The following is a 23,415-nucleotide window of genomic DNA, read 5'->3' as shown; positions in this document are numbered from 1 at the left end:
AGTATTCATTGGTGAGTACCCTATAGAATTTTACTTGTTAAAATAACATAGGTTTAAGAGTGTAGAAAGTGTTTAAGAGCATACAAAGTGTTTAGAAGAGTGTGGGAATGATTAATAACAGTGTGGGAAAGTTTTATAAGAGTGTGGGGAGGATTTATAAAGCCTTAAAATATATAAATAATAAAATAAATATAAGGTAGCTACTTCGCCTTATATTCGGATTTTCACCTATCACTGGGGGTTCTGGAACCTAACTTCCGTGATTGACGAGGGATCACTGTACAGATCAATGGAACAGAACAGAGAACCCAGAAATAAACCCATGCCTTTATGGTTGATTAATATATATTTGACAAAGGAGACAAAGATATACAATGGAGTAAAGACAGTATCTTTAATAAATGATGTTGGGAAAATTGGACAGATACATGCAAAAAATAAAACTAGACCACCAACTTACACCATACACAAGAATAAACTCAAAATGGATAAAAGACTTAAATGTGAGTTGTAAAACCATAAAAATCCTAGAAGAAAACATAGGTAGTAGACTCTCAGACACCTCTCAAAGCAATATATTTGCTGATATATTTCCATAGGCAAAGGAAATAGAAGACAAAATGAACAAATGGGACTACATCAAACTAAAAAACTTTTGCATAGAAGAAGACAAATTAGCAAAATAAAAAGACAACCCACTCAATGGGAGAATATATTCACTGATATGTCTTATAAAGGGTTAATAAACAAAATTTATAAAGAACTTCTAAACTCAAAACCAAGAAGGTAAACAATCCAATTAAAAATGAGCAAAGGACCTGAATGGACACTTCTCCAAAGAGGATATACAGATGGCCAATAGGCATATGAAAACAAAGCTCAACATCACTGTCACTAATCATTAGAGGAATGCAAATTAAAACCCAATGAGATATCACATCACACCTGCCAGAATGGCTTTCATTAACAAATCAACAAATAACAAGCACTGGCGAGGATGTGTAGAAAGGGAACCCTTGTGTGCTATTGGTAAGAATGTAGACTCATGCAGAAACTGTGGAAAACAGTACGGCATTTCCTCAAAATATTAAAAATGGAACTAACTGCCTTATGACCCAGCTATTCCATTTCTAGGGATATAACCTAAGAATCAGAAAACACTAATTCAAAAGAAGATATGTGCCTCCACGTTCAAGGCAGCACTGTTTACAACAGCCAAGATCTGGAAATAGCCCAAGTGTCTGTAAATAGACAAGTGGTACATTTACAGAATGAAATACTACATGACCATAAAAAAGAAGGAAATCTTACCACCTTTTGCAATGGCATGAATGGACTTGGAAATTATTATGCTAAGTGAAATGAACCAGGCAAAGACAAATACCGTATGATCTCACTTATATGTGGAATCTAATGAACACAATAAACTGAGGAACAAAATAGAAACAGAGGCACAGTCACTGGGAATGAATGGACAGCTGTCAGAGGAAAGGAGGAAAAGAGAATGAGATCAAAGAAGGTAAAGGGAGTAGCCAAATTGACATATAGATACAAAGAATAGGGTAGCAATTCCCAGAGGGTAAGGGGGGATGAAGGTAAGGGAGGGAGAGCAAAGGGTGTAAAACGGGTGAAAAGAGACTTTACATGGGGAATGGTGTGGCATGATATGGTGGATAGAGGGTGTTATACTGAGTGAAACACTTGAAACCATGTCAACACAATAAATTAAAAATAAAAATAAAAAAAATAAAAGATGTATGAATAGTCAATTAATCCAAAAGGAAGGAAGAAAAAGGGGGACAAAAGAACAAAAACAGGACAAAGCAGGATAAAAATGGTAAGTTGATATACTTAAACCCAAATGTATCAATAATTATATTATATATAAATGGATTAATACTGCAATGAAAAGGAATGGTCAGAATGCATAAAAAAATAGGCCCTAACTATGTACACCTAAAATATAAAGACACCAATATGTGAAAATTAAAAGGATGGGTAAAGGTACACCATGTAAAATGTAAATATTAAAGAGACTGACTGCCTATATTAATATCATAAAATTGGATTTCAAGTCAACAGAATATTATTATAGTTAATTAGAAAATTTATTATGAAAAAGTAATTAATCAAAATGACATGAGAATCATAAATACATATACTCCTAATCAAACAGCTTTATTGTACATGAAGCAAAAGTTGACAAAACTAGAGGGAGAACCAGAAAAATCTATAATTATTCTGGGAGACATTTTTTCTTCTTTTTTTTTTTTTTCAGCGAGAGTAAGAGAGAGACAGACAGGAACAGTGAGACAGACAGACCAGAACAGAGAGAAAGGCAAGAAGGGAGAGAAATGAGAAGCATCAACTCATTGTTCCAGCACTTCAGTTGTTCATTGATTGCTTTCTCATACGTGCCTTGACCAAGGGGCTCCAGCTGAATACATGACCCCTTGCTCAAGTCAGCAACCTCAGGCTGAAGCCAGCGACCTTTGGGCTCAAGTCAGTAACCATGGGGTCACTTTTATGGTTCCACACTCAAGCTGATGACCCTGCGCTCAAGCTGGTGACTCCTCACTCAGGCTGGATGAGAGCCTGCAATCAAGCTGGCAACCTCATGATTTTGCATCTGGGTCCTGACGCTCTATCCACTGTGTCACCTTATACTGGGAGGTTTTTAACACCTCTCCTAACAAATTATCGAAAACCTGATTAAAATAACTAAACACTTGCCTGACCTGTGGTGGCGCAGTGGATAAAGCATCGACCTGGAAATGCTGAGGTTGCCGGTTTGAAACCCTGGGCTTGCCTGGTCAAGGCACATATGGGAGTTGATGCTTCCAGCTCCTCCCCCTTCTCTCTCTCTGTCTCTCTCTCCTTTCTAAAATGAATAAATAAAATAAAATAAAATAAAAAAGAATGCCCATTCTCCCTCACTTTAAAAAAAAAAAAATAACTAAACACAAAAGTCATTAAAAAACAGAGGCTCTCAACACTATCAACCACAATAACAATTAATATTGATATTTAAGGCACACTCAAACCCAGTAACTGCAGAATACAAATCATTTTCAGATGCATATAGTACATTCACCAAAACCATATGCTGGGCCATACAACAAGTCTCATTTAAGTTCAAAATACAGTCATCTTAACAGAGTACTATCTCTGACGACAGTAGAAATATATTAGAAGTGAATAAAAATAAGATATACTAGGGGGGATCAAAGATTTCACAAGTAAAGAACACACTTCTAAATAATCAAGGGGTCAAAATGAAAATCGCAAGGGAAATTAGAAAGATTTCTAACTAATGCTTGTTTGTAAAATTGACAAGACGATACTAAAATTTCCATATAAAAAAGAATGGAGCAAGAATATATAAAGTATTCTTGAAAAAGAATAAAATGACTATACGAGCACTTTAAAGAGTTACTTACTATAAAGTGACATATATAAGTGGATATTTTTCTGGACCTTATCTGTTCTACTGATCATTTTGTCAAACATTATGCCAAAACCAGTCTTTGAATTTATTTTTATTATTTTGACAAATATGCCTCCAAGTCAGATCATCCAACACTTTTTTTGTGTGTCTTTTTCTGAAGCAAGAAGCAGGGAGACAGAGGCAGATTCTCGTATGCGCCCAACTAGGATCCACCCGGCATGCCCACTAGGGGGCGATGCTCTGCCCATCTGGGGCATTGCTCCATTGCAACCGGAGCCATTCTAGTGCCTGAGGCAGAGGCCATGGAGCCATCCTTAGTATGCGGGCTAACTTTGCTCTTATGGAACTTTGGCTGCGGGCGTAGAAGAAAGAGAGAAAGAGAGAGAGAGAGAATATTGAAGAGGGGGAAAGGTGGAGAAGCAGATGGGTGCTTCTCCTGTCTGCCCTAACTGGGAATCAAACCTGGGACATCCACATGCTGGGCCAATGCCATCCAACCTTTTATTTTAATAAAACCTGGTTTTGCACTTTTAGATCCCTTATATTTCCCTATAAATTTTAAAACTGTCTTGCATTTATCTAAAGACAAAACAAAACAACCTCCTGGAATTTTAACTGGGATTACATGATAGATCTATTTGGGGAGATGTGACCTCTTAACAATATTACATCTTCTGATTCACAAGTCTGTCCATTTTTATATGTCTTTTCATTTCATTCGGCTATGTTTTTTTTATTTTTAGTATATAACTCTGGTGCATATTTTGTCAAATTTATCCTTAATTTTTACGTAGTCTTTGGTGTCATTATAAATGATACTTTTTATTTTAATTTCTAATTATTTGTTATTAGCATTTAAAAATACAGCTGACTTGTATAAACTGATGTTATATCTGGCAACACTGCTACATTTATTTACTATTTATTCTAGGAGCTTTATCATAGATTTGGTTGAGTTTCTATACAGATGGTTATGTCGTCTGTGAAGAGCATTTTTCCTTCATTTCTAATAAAAAGCTTTTGTTTCTTGCCTTATTGTGCTAGTTAGAATCTCCAAAACAATAGTGAATAGAACTGATCTGTTCATTATCTTAGAAAGAAAGCACTAAGTGTTTATTATTAAGCAAGAAATATGTCTTACACAAACTCTTCTAGCAAAGTGACAGAGAATACAGTAATGCCTTGGTTTTTGCTGACTTCCATTATCATCAGTTTTAATTTTCATCGATTTTTTCCCCAATAATTTTGTCTCAGTTTTCATCGGCTGCCTCATATTTTGTCAGCATGCCCATGTGACCTCGCTGCTAATTTTGCAAAAACAAAGGAGAACCCACATGTTCTCTTGCTCAGTGTGGCGTTGTTTCTCGTTGTGTGAGCATCACCCTATGCATCTAGCCAAACAATTCCGTTGCTTTCTAGTGTTTTCGTGCTTTTTTTATTGATTACAAGTGCTAATACTACAATTACATGTAAGTGATTATTGCATATACAGTATTCGGTGTAATGTGTTTATTTTGCGTTTTTCAGTTTCAAAATGTACATAACACATGTAAAATAAAATCACATGTGCTCAAATCTTGTCCCTGTTAAGTGTTTTCCTTGATAATAAGTTAACCCTTTCCTTTTTGCTCCATCATGGGACCAAAGAAAGTTTCCAGAGCCAGCAGCCCTTTGAAGAAGAAGGCCAGGAACACAATCAAGTTGAAGAAGGAAATCATTGAGAAAATATGAGAGCGGCTTCAAGATTGCTGAAATCGGCTGTATGTATGGCAAGTCGCCATCCACAATAAGTTCCATTGTAGTGAAAAAGGAAGCAATAAAGGAGGCAAAAGTAGTGAAAGGTGTGAATGTGCTAAGGAAACAGAGATCCCAAACAACTGAAGATGTCAAACAGTTATTATTAATTTGGATCAATCAAAAACAGTTAGATGACGATGCTGTTTCAGAAGCCATCATATGTGAAAAGGCCAGACTGTTGTATGCTAATCTCATTAAGAAAATGCCTGGGACGAGTGCTAGTTTACTTAGTGATTTTAAGGCCAGCAGAGGCTGGTTCAAAAAATTCAAGAGTTGCACTGGCATACGCAGTCTTACTAGGCATGGCAAAGGTACAAGTTCGGACAAGCCTGGGGCAAAGAAATTTGTGTCCAAATTCGAAGATTACAGAGAGGCTGAAGGATTCATCCCCCAACAAGTCTTCAACTGTGATAAAACTGGCCTCTTTTGGAAAAAATGCCAAAGAGAACGTTCATTACACAGAAAGAAAAGACACTACCAGGACATAAGCCTATGAAAGAGAGGCCAGCTCTTCTGTTGCGGGGTAATGCTAGTGGTAATTGTAAAGTGAAGCCCTTACTGGTGTACCATTCAGAAACTCCTTGAGTGTTTAGCAGAAACAATGTGATTAAAAATAAACTGTGTGTGATGTGGAGCGTAAACAATAAAGCATGAGTCACCAGGCCAATTTTCATTGAGAGCTTTTCAACCTTTTTTGAACCGCGGCACATTTTTTACGTTTACAAAATCCTGGGGCACACCACCTACCAAAATGACATGAAATGACACTCTAACAGTACATATTATACATATAGTTAATAATATAGTTTCTAAATGTATTTATACTCACACCTGACCATGTCTCATGGCACACTAGTGTGCCGCGACACACTGGTTGAAAAACACTAGGCTTGGTCCAAGTGTGAAAAAATACCTCCAGGATAATCAGTTGCCCCTTAAGTGCTTCCTGATAATGGACAATGCTCCTGCATATCCTCAGGTTTGGAAGAAACATTGTTGGAGGCATTCAGTTTTATCACAGTGAAGTTCTTGCTCCCTAATACCACACCACACCACTCATTCAGCCCATGGACCAGAATGTCATTTCAAATATCAAGAAACTGTATACAAAAGCAATGTTTCAAAGGTGTTTGAGGTGACATCAGATACAGAATTGTCTTTAAGAGAGTTCTGGAAAAAACATTTCAACATTCTCAACTGCATTAGCCTCACAGATAAGGCTTGGCAGGGAGTGACATCCAGGACGATGAACTCTGCCTGGAAGAAATTTTGCCAGGAAGTGTGCATGAGAAATTTTGAAGGGTTTGAGCCTTCATACATGTGGTGTAGTCAATTGTTGATCTGGGGAAGTCCATGGGTTTGGAGGTGAGTGGTGAGGACATGAAGAGTTGGTGGATGACCACAGTGATGAACTCACCACTGAAGAGCTGCAAGACCTTCACCTAGAAGTGCAGCAGACGGCAGATGAAGAAGTTGCTTCAGATGAGGAGGAAGAGAGATGGAAGAATGTGCCTTCTTCAGAGATTAAGGACATCTTCACGTGGAGTAAGGTAAAGGGGTTTGTGGAGAAAAATCACCCAGACAAAGCTGTTGCAGGCCCTGTCTGCAACTTGCTTAATGATAATGTCTTGTCCCATTTTAGGCAGAAACAGACTCTTCGGACAGCTTTCTTGTGTGACATGGGTCCACTGACTCTGAAGCTGGTCCTAGTGCCAAAAGACCAAGAAGGGAAGTGACCCCATATTGTGCCTTGATACCTAAAGTCCTTATGGAGGGGGATTCCCCTTCTAAACAATAATATCTATACCTCTCTCTCACCACCTCACTGTATTCCATACACCAAGAAAAGTCTTCAGAAAGGTAAATGCCATGTTAAATGTTCATTTATTCTTTACATTAGTCTTTTATATTCATTTTATATAAATTTCTTATTATTTTTAGTATTAAACACTACATTTACTCTCTATAAAATGTGTTTTTGGTATGTATTTTGAAGTGTCTAGAATGAATTAATTGGACTTACATTGATTCATATGGAAATAATTGCCTGGTTTGCATCAGTTTTGAATTTTGCCTATTGTTTTCAGATGAATTATCAACGAAAACTGAGGTATCACTGAACTTTGCAATTCATATTAGGACATTGGCATCACCTTGATATTAAAATCTAATAAGAAACTTTTAAGAAAGAAAAAGCATAGCCCAATATCCCTCATCAATAGAGATACAAAAACCCTAAGCAAAATATTTACAAATTAAATGCAGCAATATATAAAACTTAAAAAAACATTACAATGAAGTTAGGTTTATTCTGGGAATGCAAAATTAAATTAATAATTGAAAATCAACCAATGTAATTCACCTGTTAACAGAATAAATAAGTAAAGCTTTAGTATCATCTTAAAAGATGCACTGAATTAGCTCAATATCCATGAAAAAGCTTTGAGTACATGGGGACTTCCTTACTGCAATAAAGGGTATTTACAAAACACTCATAACAAATTTAATGTTTAAAGGTGAAACTCTCCCTGGCCGGTTGGCTCAGCGGTAGAGCGTCGGCCTAGCGTGCGGAGGACCCGGGTTCGATTCCCGGCCAGGGCACACAGGAGAAGCGCCCATTTGCTTCTCCACCCCTCCGCCGCGCTTTCCCTCTCTGTCTCTTTCTTCCCCTCCCGCAGCCAAGGCTCCATTGGAGCAAAGATGGCCCGGGCGCTGGGGATGGCTCTATGACCTCTGCCCCAGGCGCTAGAGTGGCTCTGGTCGCAACATGGCGACACCCAGGATGGGCAGAGCATCGCCCCCTGATGGGCAGAGCGTCGCCCCTGGTGGGCGTGCCGGGTGGATCCCGGTCGGGCGCATGCGGGAGTCTGTCTGACTGTCTCTCCCTGTTTCTAGCTTCAGAAAAATGAAGAAAAAAAAATAAAAATAAAAATAAAGGTGAAACTCTGTAAGGTTCACAAATAAGCAAAAGAAATCAAGGATAGAAGTCAAAACAGCGCTTACCTATATGGGGATAGCTAATAATTAGGAACATTAGGCAGGCTTATTGGACACTGGTAATATTCTATATCTTAATCTGAGTGCTATTTATATGGATGTGTTCACTTTGTGAAATGTCAGTGAGTTATACACATAAGGTTTGTATACTTTTTTTTTTAAGTGAGAGGCAGGGAGGCAGAGATAAACTCCTGCAAGTGCCCTACCAGGATCTATCCAGCAAGCCTACTAGTTGGGGATTATTGGGGGATGTTCTGCCCATTGGGGCCACTGCTCTGTTGATTGGTAACCAAGCTATTTTAGCACCTGAGTCAAGGCCATGGAGACATCCTCAGCACCCGGGGCCAACTTGCTCGAACCATTTGAACCACGGCTGCAGGAAAGGAAGAGAGAGAATGGTGGGGTGGAGAAGCAAATGGGCACTTCTCCTATGTGCCCTGACCACAAATCAAACCTGAGACTTCTACATGCTGGGCTGACGCTCTACCACTGAGCCAACTGGCCAGGGCCTGTATAGTTTATTTGTATATTACACTCCAGTGAAACAATTTATAAAAAATTTCAAGGTTTTTTAATGAAACTTTATAAATAATCCCAAAAGGTATTATTTTGCTAAGTCCCACCATAGCCAAGACACTTTAGAAACACTAAGAAAGTAGTAGACTATCAAATATAAAGACTCATGAAGTTTTACTGATTAAGACAATATAACATTGTACAGGAATACAGAGAATATTGAACCTAGAAAAAAAATTCACAAATACACTGTGAACAAGGATATATGAGAGAGGTAGCCTAGTACTAAACAAGAAAAAAAAGAGGATCATTTAACAGGTTGAACTGGATCAACTGCATACTATTTAGGGAAAAAGCAGTAAAATAAAAATGGGTCTTACCTTATTTACAGGCAAAAGACAATTCAGACTAAATTATGAATATAAAAGATATAAGCTAAGCTTTAAAACTCTGAGTAAAACAGATATGCAACTACGTATTTCTATCTTTGGGTAGAAAAAGATTTTAAAATAAAATACCAGAATACTAACTATAAAAGATCAATTTGTCTAATTAAAAATTTCTGTTCATCAAATGATAACGTAAAGAAAACAGTTTGGTGACTGCAGGAGGGAATGGGGGAGATAGAAGTGGGTAGCAGGGATAATGGTGATGGGAGAGACTTGACGGGTGGTGAGCGCATGATGCAGTGGGCAGATGAGATGTTGTGGAATTGCACACCTGAAACAACTGTACACCTGTATAATTTTGTTAACTAATGTTACCCCAATAAATTCAATTAGAAATTAAAATTATAAAAAGGAATAAAAACAGAAGACACAGTGAGATATCTGTCACACATTTAACATACTAGAGATTAATTTCAAGAACATATAAGAACTTTCACAAATCAATTTTAAAAATCCAATACAAGAAGGTTTAAAGGAGAAAAACAGACATTTGCACAGGAAGGCATATGCTTGGCTAGTAATCATTTGAAGATATGCTTTATCAGTAACATACACATGAAAATCAAAATAAAATTATTTTATACTTATCAATTTTCAACAAACTAAGATGTCTGACTACCAAGTGTTAAGGAGGATAAGAATCAATTATATCTCTTAAACATTGCTGGTGAAAGTAAAATCGAGGAAAATCCTTTGAAAAATAAGTTATCAGTATTTTGTGAAAATAATTTTTCTCACTCTAAACCAAGGGTTTTTGTTCTTAGATACATATTCCACAAAAGTGTCTGTATATGTGTACCAAGAATCATGCCAAAAATGTCAATTGCAGCATTATTCATAATAGCCAAAAACAGGAAATAACCCAAATACTCTTCTACAAATGAATATACAAGTAGTTCTGATATAATCACATATATGAAATATTTTAAATCACTAAAAATCAACGATCAGTTACACCAAACAACATAGATAAACCTTAATAACATAATGAGCCAAAATTGCCATGCCCGAAGGCAACAATACATTATGATACATTTTTACAAATGACACAACTAAAAAATATACTATTTTCTCATAAGTTTATATGTGCTAAAACTTTTAAAAATCAGCAAAATGATAAACACTTTGGTATTTATGTCTAGTGAGAGAATCAGGGTACCAGATAAGGAAGGAGCATACAAGTAAATGTAAGGCATTACTAACATTATAGTCCTCAGATTAGTTGGTGGGACCAAGGGCATTTACTATAAAAATAAACAATTAGGCCCTGGCCGGTTGGCTCAGCAGTAGAGCATCCGCCTGGCGTGCGGGAGACCCGGGTTCGATTCTCGGCCAGGGGACATAGGAGAAGCGCCCATTTGCTTCTCCACCCCCCACTCCTTCCTCTCTGTCTCTCTCTTCCCCTCCCGCAGCCAAGGCTCCATTGGAGCAAAGATGGCCCGGGCACTGGGGATGGCTCCTTGGCCTCTGCCCCAGGCACTAGTGTGGCTCTGGTCGCGACGCCCGGGAGGGGCAGAGCATCGCCCCCTGGTGGGCAGAGCGTCGCCCCTGGTGGGCATGCCGGGTGGATCCCGGTCGGGCGCATGCGGGAGTCTGTCTGACTGTCTCTCCCCGTTTCCAGCTTCAGAAAAATACAAAAAAAAAAAACAAACCCCAATTAATTGAATAAAATGAGATATGCATGTGACATAATACTGTAACATGATACAAATTTTATAATTAATAAAATTATGTGAACCTGATGTCCAAAATATGCAATATAATGAAATACAAATTTAAAAATTGCGTTAAGGTTGAGGTGTTAGAAAAGTATGCTAGTTCAAAAATTACTGTTCTTCAATCATTAAAAAACATTTAAGCACCCAATTACCGACTTGTGTTTATTCTATTTCTGAACTAAATAAATAATAAAATTTAAAAGAATTTTGAATGCCTAACACTTAAATGAATTTATAGGCATAACATTTTTTAAAATATATATTTATAGCTGAAACTTACCTTAAAGGTTATTGAAAAAGTACCAATGAATATTTGCTACATGCAAGCTCTGTACTTGACATGCACTGTATCATTAATACTCATAAATTCTATGACATAGATAGGATAATATCAACATTTGTGAGGAAACTTTGGCTAAAAGGGTTAAAGAAATTTGTCCAAGTTCACTAAGTTCACAGGCAGAGCTATAATTTGATCTTAGGTTTATTTGAATCCAGAACCTGCATATTTGTATTCCTTACTTAACAGCACAGGATATATATGGAGAAAGCTCAACTGAACTGTCTAAAATCACACATCAAGGTAGTGGCAAATTTTAGATTAAAAGCTATTAAGCACCACACGCTAGGCATTATAAAAAGTAATTTATAAGACTTCTTATTTAGTACTTTCCATCCTATTACCTCATTTAGTGAAAAAGTCTCAAAATGGGTATGACCTATTAATTTTCTCTTCATTAGTGTTAATGAGCCAAATGTTTCCTCACAATAACTATACCAGACATAACCTCTATTTCTACATGCATTTCTATATGAATTCATACTGTGTATAATATTCATGTATACAAAGAGAATTAAAAATAGCGCAACACAAAACTACGTGCCATGATGTGTTCTCTAATACTTGCAAAATTATTTAAATTTTTATGTTTTAGTCAATTGTATAAGAGGATTTAATACAATGTTATAATGGACAACATTTTTAGAAAATGTCTCTCACCTGTTCTGAGTGGTTTGAATCACTTTCATGAGGTAAAAGACATGATGCTCCTTGTGATTCCTGAAGCTTTTCTTTTAATTTAGCATTTTCTTGCTCTTTTTGAAATAGCTGATCCTGAAGACTAACAACACTTTGCCGGAGCATAGCTTCACTTGATTTTGTGGTTTCAAAACAAATATGTAACTCATTGTAAAGCTGTTTCAAAAAATACATCCAAATCTATTAATAATCAATTAAAAAGTTAATATACATATATATCATGTCTATATATGACAAAGTTCTTGCACTCAATTTATTTTAATAGTCTAAGAGAGAAAACAAGATATAAACACATGAAAAACTAAATATCAAATATCATACAAAACTACAACTGATATTATTTTATTTTTTAGAGAGTCATAGATAGGGACAGACAGACAGGAACGAAGAGAGATGCGAAACATCAATCATCAGTTTTTCGTTGCAACACCTTAGTTATTCATTGATTGCTTTCTCATATGTGCCTTACCATGGGCCTTCAGCAGACCGAGTAACCCCTTGCTCAAGCCAGCGACCTTGGGTCCAAGCTGGCGAGCTTTGCTCAAACCAGATGAGCCCACGCTCAAGCTGGCAACCTCAGGCTCTCGAACCTGGGTCTTCTGCATGCCAGTCTGAAGCTCTATTCACTGCGCCACCGCCTGGTCAGGCTACAACTGATATTTAAACACACAATATGTATTATTGGTCAGCATAATATTTAAAATGTGCCAAATTTCTGAGGATGAAAACACTTTTTAGCTATATTAATCTTGGAGGGCTCCATAACAAAGGACTTGAACTGAGCCATGGTGGTATTATAGAAACTGAATGAAAACAGAAAAGTCATTCTAAAGGTGGCAGAAATGTGAAAAAAGATGTACAGTGATAGAAAAGGACAGAAAGAGAACATAAGATATCAACTAATTGGATTTAAGATATACATTTGAAAAAGTAAAAACCAACAGTCTTTCATTGAGAGTTCATTAAGATTGATCTAATATAATTCCATTTAGGAGCCCTGGCCGGTTGGCTCAGTGGTAGAGCATCAATCTGTGTGTGGATGTCCTGGGTTCAATTCCCAATCAGGGCACACAGGAGAAGTGATTATCTGCTTTTCAACTCCTCCTCCTTCTCTCTTTCTCTTTCTCTTCTCCTCCCATAGCCATGGCTGAAATGGTTTGAGCAAGTTGGCCCCAGGCCCTGAGGATGGCTCTGTGGCCTTGCCCCAGGAACTAAAATAGCTCGGTTGCCAAGCAACAGAGCAGTGTCTCAGAAGGGCAGAGCATCTCCCACAGGGAGCTTGCCAGGTGGATCCCAGTTGGGGTGCATGCAGGAGTCTGTCTCTGTCTCCCTGCTTTCCTTTAATTAAAAATAATTCCATTTAGGATAAATTAGCATCTACTGCTGAAGTACAGGAGTAAGGGCAAAAGGAAATGTAAGAGACAAAGTCAGGCAATATGACTGTGAACAGAACACAAAGACACCTGAGTGCCAGGCTAAGAAGGATGGACTTGTTCCTAGAGACAACAGTGAACCATTGAAGACCATGAGCAGAGTGTGATAAAATAGAAGCAATGTTCTGAAATCATTATAGATAACTTTAACTTTTTAACTCAAAGCAATGTTCATTAAATTAATATTAGAATTTATTAAAACTGTGAGACAGAATATTGGCATATAAGTGGTGTCATACAGAGTCATATATGGTTAACAATGGTACTCCTTCAATACTTATGAACTTATTTCTGATGAACATCCTAACTTTTTATTTTGATTTAATGAAGCATAATTCATTTTTTTGGTAAATGATTTCCATAAAGAATCCATATTTGTTGATGACACTGGGAAAGTGATCCCAGAGCTAAGATTTGTGGTGTTTTGTGTATATATATATATACACATATAAGGGTTTTGTGTATATATATATATATATATATTATATATAATATTTATATATGGCTAACAGTGAGATCTCTATATATATGCCCAAGAGTAAGATCTTATAACAAAAGTAAAACCCCCAAGGGGAGAACCTCGAAGTTATGTTGCTAATACAGTAGGTTCTTAGATGGGGAGAATCCTCCATTAGTTGGCCTTGCTTTATGGGAAGAAACCTAACTACACAAAAAATGGCCGAGTGCTTTCTGTATATGTGCTATACTTCAATTTCTAAAAGTTTAAAATTAAAAAAGGCTTGTGAACCCTCTTTAATGCTTTTTTCTGAGACATATATTTATACTTTGCCATAAAAACAAGACTCTCCAAACCATTTCTCTAACATACAATTAGCTCAATATACATTTTTATTTTCTTAAGGGGTTATACCTCTCTATATTACTATAGACATTTTAAATAATCCATTTCACTTTATAGCCAAAGTCTAAGCAATTTTTATAAAGGAAGTGTTGCTTTTTTGATTTATAAAGTATTTCAGGACATAAATTTATACTTTTCTTTCCAATTACCTTTATATCAGGGACTATGTCCAATGTATTTTCCACAGCTGATACTGTCAGATATTTGAGGAGGGAAGAGAGAGTAGGAACCTGACAGCTTTGAGGAACAAAGAGGTCAAAATGGGCCCTGCAGTGACCTACCTGTGCTATGTTGCTACTTTCATGACTTAGTTCAGTGCAGAAAAGTAATAAGCAAAATCTAGAGACAAGAGCTAAACTGACCAGAAGCTAGAATGAAGGAAGGCCTGCCCAATAGCATACAGAGTCAAACATTCAGTTTAAAGGTTATTTAAATACGTTCTCCTATTTGTATGCTTGATTAGTACTAACCAGTTTTACCTAAACAGCACAAATTAATCTCTTTGGAGGAAAATGATAGAAATAATATAATCAAAGAATTTACAGATTTCAAATTGTACATCAGTAAAAATATGTTTTTTAAAAATTTACAGATTTCAAATATTTGAGAATCTCATGAACACTGGTAAATGTTGACAAAGAAAAATTCCTAGTTGCCCTATTGCCCAAGATGTAGGCATGCTGATGATAGTGTGTGGTCAGGACTGAAGATCATTTTACTGCCAGTAGTGCCAAGGGTATGGTATGCTTTCTTCTTGGGATCTTCCCTCACAGACATAAGGCTCTATGTCTAATCATTGATGGAAGAAGGCTCTAATTTAATATGTCTTTTCTTGTCTCTTTTCTCCCTTTTGTCTTGTTTCCATAAAAATGAAGACTAACAGCAATCTTGTGTTTTATATTTCACTGCCTTTGCCATGCAGTTTATGCAATTGTACTCCTTCATATTCAGAAGTTGCTCTGGCTTGATCTGACATGACTGGGCAACTCCACACACTAAGGCAAACTCTGTCTTCCTTTGAAAAGATCCATCCTTCCAAGCAGCAGGTGAAGAAGAATTGAAAAAGCCTGGAACAGATGATCTAGGCTAGCCCTGATTCGGGAATTAGGACAAAGTCTCTCTCATTCCTGATTCATACTGCAATGTACATCTACTTGCATATTTCTTTGATAGCTGATTGGGCTTGACTTACTTAACAGGAATAAAACCACTCAGCAGTGAACTTAGAGTAAAGAATGCAAAGATAACCTTTATCTATTTTTAATTCTAGGTTCATTCCACCAGTAAATTTGGCTAAAAATGCCTTCAAGGAGGTTAGGATTATTTTTATTTCTAAAGTATTTTGTGGTGATAAAGCCTCAGGATAATAGAATGTTTATTTCTCTAAGAGATCTTGCAAGGAGGCAAAGTTTTAAGATGTTTCAGTCCCCTAGTTAAAAACCATCTTATTCTCATTTCATTAATAACAGTAGAATGAGTCATAAAAGTTCTCAAGTGAGTAAATTAGGTAATATAACAAATTCATCCATCTGCATTGGTTTAGGCATCTTGAATTAGTAGCTTTTTCTCTATTAGTTATCACAATTGCTTAGAGCAGTTTTCAGAGAGGTTCTTTTTCTCTAATTTCTTTCCTCTAATAGTAAAAAAAAAAAATAGATCAAAATCTTTTGCAAGATACTGCCTTATGCAAACATTAATCATACATACCCCTAAATACTTTAGAGGTATCACCCTTAAAATTCATGAGTGACTTATTAAGATTACTATTCTTCATGCTATATTTTGTTGAAGAAATTGAAGTGAAAAAAAGGTTAATAGGATCTCCAAGGACAGAAAGCAAATTATCTCCAGAAATAGGACCCCAAACTCCAAGTCCTTTAATTTTCAGGGACTGAGACTGAAGCACTCTTTCTCCCATATTTTTCTTAGTGTTGGGGAACAAGATGATATTTTACTTACATTAAAAAAATAAAAATACATGCTCTGTGACCCAATGACAAATTTTCTTAAAGAATAAAATTTGCATACTTAGTAAGTATACTATTTGCTACTCTGATTGACACAATAAATTCTACAACTGAAATTACATCTGTTTATAGTAGAAAATTGAGAAAGAAAAATTCTAACTTAACATGCAGTTTAAACTAAAAGTATAGTTTACGGTTATGTATAACCTAACTCCTTATTTTTCTAGACTGATATTAGCTCATATCATGTAATTATTATTAAATAGAACAAGAGTTGATAAAATACACATTTAGTATCTCAAACGTGTTAGATAGTCTAGCAACCACTAATGCTGATACAATTCGCATCTTTATTTAAATGATACACATGTACATAAATGACATGCAAAAGTAGAAAAATTATTAGAACTTATATAAATGACTTCATACTCAGAGGAAGAAAACACACTAGCTTACTTTTATTTCTATTGGGTTTTTCTTCCAGAGGAGATCTGAACATTATTTGTTAGTTTTATTTATAAGACTAATGATTTATGAAGATCTCTGAAAAAATATGACACATCTTTATCCTGTGCTCAAAATTCTTTCCAGTTTTCTCTCTTCACCTTTGTCTCCCCTCCTCATACCTCTCATCCTACCACTGTGGGAAATTTTTTATCTGTTAAGATAATTAAATAGATTCTATGATATAAATCACCTTAATAAATGGGAGAAAGGAGGGGAAATGGGAGGAAAGCAAAAAAAACTGAAGAGGAAAGAAGTGAGAGAAGGAAAGAAAAGAGAGAAACTCCATTAGAAACAATAAAGAATAACTCTTAAAGTAAGCTTAGTAAGAATCAGAGGTAAACTGTTAATATAATGTTTTATTTATCTTTTATGCACCCGAGTCTTATAGCTAGGCCACAATTATTATTTGGAAATAATGAAATTAATTTATGTAAAAATATATTTGAAAATCTTAATTTTTAAGTAAATGATTTTATCTCATTGTTGAATGGACTAGTAGATTATCCCGTTTTATTGGGAAAACTTAGAAAAATACTCGTGGAAGAGGAATAAAGACAAGTATTCAGTAAAATGCTCTAGGAATAGAATGAATAATTTAATATAAATGAACAATGGAAGTCTGAACAGTAGCATATTATTTATTTAGGATAAATAATACATTGTGATCATTCACAAATTTAAAAATTCTGAAATTCAAAACTAATATATTTTCTAGGAAAAAGAATAAAGTCTAATAAAAAATCTGCAAGAGATCCAAAAAGTTAAATATTGCAATGTTTTAGCAAAAAAAAAAAATTGTACCATCAGTGGCTGAAGAATGGCGACAGAGGTTCTTTTCAGAGAATGATAATATGCTATCTTTGAATATAAATTACCATGGATATGGGGACTTTTAAGCAAAACTTTAAAAAGACAGAGAAATGTTTGAGTTAAATATACAAGTGAAAAAGAGAAAAAAATTAAAGTTACTAATAAGGTCCAATTTTTCAAGCTATTTTAGCAATGAATGGAGACTGGTTTAGAAATATTCAATAAAAGCGTATGAACAATCCCACATAAAACAAAAAGGTGGAGGTGGCTCTATTCAAAGTGGAGAAAATAGGTTTTACCCTCCCACTTGGTTTAATCCACATCCTTAGAAAAACCTGAAGGGAACACATAATATAGATAGAAAGGCATGGTTCCAAAGCATCATTTAAAAGTATATATTTAAAGTTTACTTAATGGTTAGTTCCTTATTTAATATTAATTAGAGATACTGAATTTTCATGATGCTCTTTTAAAAGAGAAAGTTTAAGCAGAAAAAAAAAGTTCCAAAATAACATAGATGGCTCTATTTAACCTCTATAAGCCTTGGTTGCCTCAACTAGTAAAAGCAAATAACATCAATCTCATAGGCCTGACCTATATAGAACTAACTTACTTCTGTAAATACCTTAGTATTTGATACAGACATACAAAAATCAGTAAAGGTGCTTTTTAATTATTAGTTATAATTATTGCTGAGTCAGTCAACATACCTAATAGCTGGGTAAGCCTTCTTGAGGAAATCCTTCAACAAATGTAATGTTTATGATTCCTCAAACAAAACACACAAAAATAAAGAGAGAAAACCCCTTGGAAAATATTGATCCTGAAGACCTCATCAGAATACTTATTTGTGTTTGTGCAGATTTTCCAATAAAATAATGCACAAATTCTATAATGAAAGACTGCTTTAGGTCATAAACTAGAATCACACTTCATGAATAATTTCTCATAAAAGAAGGCTGATTCCATTCTCCAAATGTAATCTGGTTTGGGAACTACAGTCCTAGTATGTTTCACAGTAGTATCAAAACTCAAATTTATAAAAAAAATCCTACCGAATGAACTTATATCTATATTTTAAATGTTTCAGCTTTAATAGCCATAAAGAAAACTCACAAAAATTTTAAATATCACCAAATTGAATCATATTTCATCTTTAATTTTGAAGAAGCATATACAAAAGAGAATAAAGAAATGTTGAAATCTATAAAAAAATGAATTCTCCATATTCTTATAAATTCATACATGTAAATTTATATTTTTATGACAGAATAAAAGCATACTTTTTGATATGATATACTTTCCGCTGTATGAACATCTTCCTGATTCCTCAGTACTTTTTGCGTGTCCATATTCAGAACCTGAAGCTGCTGGATCAGCTCTGCTTGCTGTGCTGTATGCGCACTGTTCTGTTTGTAAAGATTCTGCAGTTCCTGCAACTCCTTCCTGTGCAAAGAAAGCAATAAATAGAGAGAAGCATGAATAAAAATCATCTCAGTTAAATAATTGTATTCATCTAAGTTTATCGACTGGCTTCCAATTTTTTCATCTATTATTTTTACTGCAGGCAAAAATATTAATAGAAGAAATAACATATAAAGTATTTAATATTTATCACATAGAGCTAGGAAGTATTGATATGACTACTATGACTTTCAAAGCCAAATACTTATCAATTTTCTTTTATAGCTGGATAGTAATAAAAACCCTGGATATACAGACATAGTACCACCTTCATATTAAAATTAACTTACACTTCAGTTCCAAGAATTTAATAAGTACTGATGCCAACGACAGTTATCAGACAATTTTGAATACAGGGTAAGTCATTTTTATGTATTGAAAAGAATTGCAAAAGGCAAATGAAGTTTTCAAACCAAAGTTCCTTAAAACACCATCAATTTGCAACGTTGGAGCCTGGGCTGAAAATCCGAGATGACTACTTTACTCTAGCTTGAAGAAAGTGACAAGGAAAAAAAGTCAGAAGGAAGGAGAGTAACATAAAACAAAACCAGTCCTTCCAACTGACCAAGAGTGAAATTGGCAAGTAGGAGGTCAAATAAAGTGGTGATGATAGTAATGAAGACACTAAGGGTCAAGGAAAACCACACCTCTGAGAAAGAGGTTTCTAGATGCTTGTGGTAATGAATCCTGTGTGATACAGATCACATAAAAATTATTTTGCATATTTAATATGAATGGAAAAGTATTTACAAATATATTTCACAGAAATATACTTTATGGTATATATTTTGGAGACTATTTATTAATGCAAACTTTTCTTTACCTATAAGCTCAAACTGGTGATTAATTCATGTAAAATAAATCTTAAAAGAAAGGAACAAAAGAGATATGTAGACAGTTGCTAATGATGGGTGAATATTAATGGGACAAATGAACTCTGCTTTTTAGAGGTTTAGATTATTAATGTTCTTCAAATCCAACAACCCTACACCCATACAGAAACATGTATATACATAATTTGTCTTAATCTTTCCAACCTACTCTAACAAAGTATCATATATTGGATAATTTACAAACAACAGAAATTTATTTCTTATAGTTCTGTAGGCTATGAGAGGATCTCATAAGTCAGAGGGTCTAGTGAGGGCTATCTTCAGGGTCAAAGACTTCTTGTATCCTCACATGGTAGATGGGTCTAGGCAGCCCAGGGAGATCTCTTTTGTAAAGAACATTAAACCCATTCATGAGGGCTCTATTCTCATGACCTAAGCACTGCCCAAAGACCCATTTCTGAATGTCATCATATTAAGCATTAGGATTTCAACATACGAATTTTGGGTGGAGACAAACATTCAGACTATAGTACCATCCGTAACTATCCAAAAAACTGAAACTTTAAAAAAAATCTATTCAAAATTGAGGGAGGGAAAAAAGAGAATAATGGTACAATGTCTCTAGGAAATGTAATACCCACAAAGGGAGAGGTGACTCATAGTAATAATGCTTGCTGAGTATTGCCATTTTTCAAGTATTACATTGGCTATAATTACCAAAGGAGATAGGAAGTGAATGTAGGATAAAATTCCATTCAAGTATATAGTCAAAACATATGTCAGCCAGGAGAACTAAGTAAATGTTGCATTTAGAAAGGAAACACAATGGAGATAAAAATACATAATCTTTCTGAAATAATAATATTTGTAAAAACATAGATGGATCTAGAGAGAATATCGTGCTAAGCAAAGTAAATCAGATGCAAAAAGAACCATACGATTTCACTCATTTGTGGAATAGAAAACTGAAATCAACAAATAAACAAGACAAACAAAATCTCATAGACACAAACACAGTATGGTGGACATGAGAGACAAAGATGGGTGGGAAGAGTTAGAAAAGGTTGAAGGGGAGTCAAATATATGGTAAGAGAAGAAGACTTGACTCTGAGTAGTGAACACACAATGCAATACAAAGATGACATACTACAGAATTGTACAATTCAAATCTATATAATTTTAGTAATCAATGTCTCTGCAACAAATTTAATAAAATTGGGGAAAAAAATTTGTATAACACCTCACCAAAAAAATAAAACCATATCTTTCAAGACAATGTAAAACACAGTAAATTTATTTCTCCTCCAATACTAGAAGACTTTTGTTATTTCTTTTTGTTTGTTTGTTTTGTTTTGTTTTGTTTTTGTATTTTTCTGAAGTGAGAAGCGAGGTGGCAGAGTGATAGACTCCCACATGCCTCCAACCAGGATCCACCAGGCATGCCCACCAGGAGGCGATGCTCTGCCCATCTGGGGCATTGCTCTGTTGCAACCGGAGCCATTCTAGTGTCTGAGGCGGAGGCCATGGAGCCATCCTCAGTGTCCAGGCTAACTTTGCTCCAGTGGAGCTTTGGATGCAGGATGGGAAGAGAAAGACAGGGAGAAAGGAGAGGGGGAAGGGTGGAGAAGCAGATGGGCTCTTCTCCTGTATGCCCTGGCTGGGAATCAAACTCGGGATATCCACACGCCGAGCCGATGCTCTACCACTGAGCCAACCAGCCAGAGCCCATTTGTAATTTCTTTAAGAAAGAGTATCAGAGTTTGGCTTGCATTTAAGGGTCATGTAGACAAAAATATATGTATCTTTAATTAGAAGAAACACAATAGTATCAAAGTATGCATAACATAAGGCACTAGGACATTAAAAATTAACTAAGGGAAGAGCATATTCTTGACTCTCACCTCATGCTATCTCATGGGCATACTATAAGTGCAATGAAAGCATAACTATACACTATATAAATGTTTCTTTCTCTGTCTCCCCACAGCACTCTCTGAAAAGGATGGGATGTAAATCAATAAAATCAGAACACAATTGGTATAGAAATAAGTAACAAACAAGATTTACAAAACTCATACATCTGTATCACTGGAAAACATTGAATTTGTGTAGATTCTTCATTTGAAAACAAGTAAGGAAAAACTAACAGGGCCTGTTAAAAGGAAAGAGTACTTGAAATTAAGCAAAAAGAAATTTTATTGTGTAATCTCAAAAGAAATGAATACTTCCAAGTAGGAATTACTGAAAGAATTAGAAGGTCTAGAAAAGTATGGGGGGGAAAAACCCAAAATCGTTCCTCTCTGAATTACTAACAGAAAGCCAAAATGTGAAGATGATCTTAACAAAATCTCTGTGAAGATAGGGATGTTTTTATTCACAGCTATAAACAGAGCACCTAGAACAATTTTATTCTCTCACTAAATATTTGTTGTTGTATTAGACACGTTACGTGACATTTTAGTTTCAGCTGCACCTGCCTCCTAAATTCTCAGTCCTTAGGTCTACATCAGTTCATTAACTACAACTTCCACCTATAAAATTAATACCATTTATATGGCTCCATCACTTGAGGTCTACCAGCTGCACACCTAGCACATTTGTCTCCTTGTACCATTTCCAGATTAGAATAAAATGCTAACACACAGCCATAGTATAAGCAGTAAACTCTGACCAATGGAAGACAAAACACAAGAAGAAACCAGACAGATAATTATTTTTCTAATAATGGATTGGTATAGGGCACACATTCTCTCTTCAGCAAGTCCAAAAACAACTCGGCTGGCTGATTCAGTGCATGTGCTGTCTCTTCGTGGCTCACTGTGAAGCCGAGGCCAGCACAATAATGTGCTTCCTTGAATTATTTGTTACACTTCCTTGCCTCGGATTCTTCTTGACTCACGCACTTTACCCTGGAATTGAATCCCCTAAGTAAGTAATCAGTATGCAATCCTTCACTTAGACTCTATTTTTTAGAATATATAGGATAAGTTGTTGAATGGATGAAATAAAACAAATAGCATGAAGAACTATTAAAAAGAAACATGCTATAATAGCATTAAAATTCCTATGATTTTTTCAAACGACAGCTCAGATAAGGGCCTAATATCCAAAATATACAAAGAACTCATAAAACTCAACAACAAACAAACAAACAATCCAATAAAAAAATGGGAAGAGGATATGAATAGACACTTCTCCCAGGAAGAAATACAAATGGCCAACAGATATATGAAAAGATGCTCATCTTCTTTAGCTATTAGAGAAATGCAAATCAAAACGGCAATGAGATACCACCTCACACCTGTTCGATTAGCTGTTATTAGCAAGTCAGGTAACAGCAAATGTTGGAGAGGCTGTGGAGAAAAAGGAACCCTCATACACTGTTGGTGGGAATGTAAAGTAGTACAACCATTATGGAAGAAAGTATGGTGGTTCCTCAAAAAACTGAAAATAGAACTACCTTATGACCCAGCAATCCCTCTACTGGGTATATATCCCAAAAACTCAGAAACATTGATACATAAAGACACATGCAGCCCCATGTTTATTGCAGCATTGTTCACAGTGGCCAGGAC

At 35.5% G+C, this 23,415-nt stretch overlaps 1 protein-coding gene across 7 annotated transcripts in view; it reads right to left on the bottom strand.

Annotated features, from left to right (window-relative positions):
• The window catches only part of CNTLN (centlein), a 360,970-nt gene that overhangs the window by 219,647 nt on the left and 117,908 nt on the right, over positions 1 to 23,415 (bottom strand). For all 7 annotated transcript variants that reach the window (XM_066368220.1, XM_066368223.1, XM_066368224.1 and 4 more), the window contains 2 exons: positions 18,827 to 18,985; positions 11,926 to 12,120 (listed from right to left, as the gene is read on the bottom strand). In XM_066368220.1, the coding sequence (XP_066224317.1) occupies positions 11,926 to 12,120; positions 18,827 to 18,985 (354 nt within the window). The remainder of the gene's footprint in view (positions 1 to 11,925; positions 12,121 to 18,826; positions 18,986 to 23,415) is intronic.

The sequence above is a fragment of the Saccopteryx leptura genome, chromosome 2 (assembly GCF_036850995.1).
Source record: "Saccopteryx leptura isolate mSacLep1 chromosome 2, mSacLep1_pri_phased_curated, whole genome shotgun sequence".
NCBI lineage: Eukaryota > Metazoa > Chordata > Mammalia > Chiroptera > Emballonuridae > Saccopteryx > Saccopteryx leptura.
The sequence above is the reverse complement of the archived record's forward strand: the minus strand, read 5'-3'. Positions and strand labels throughout refer to the sequence as shown.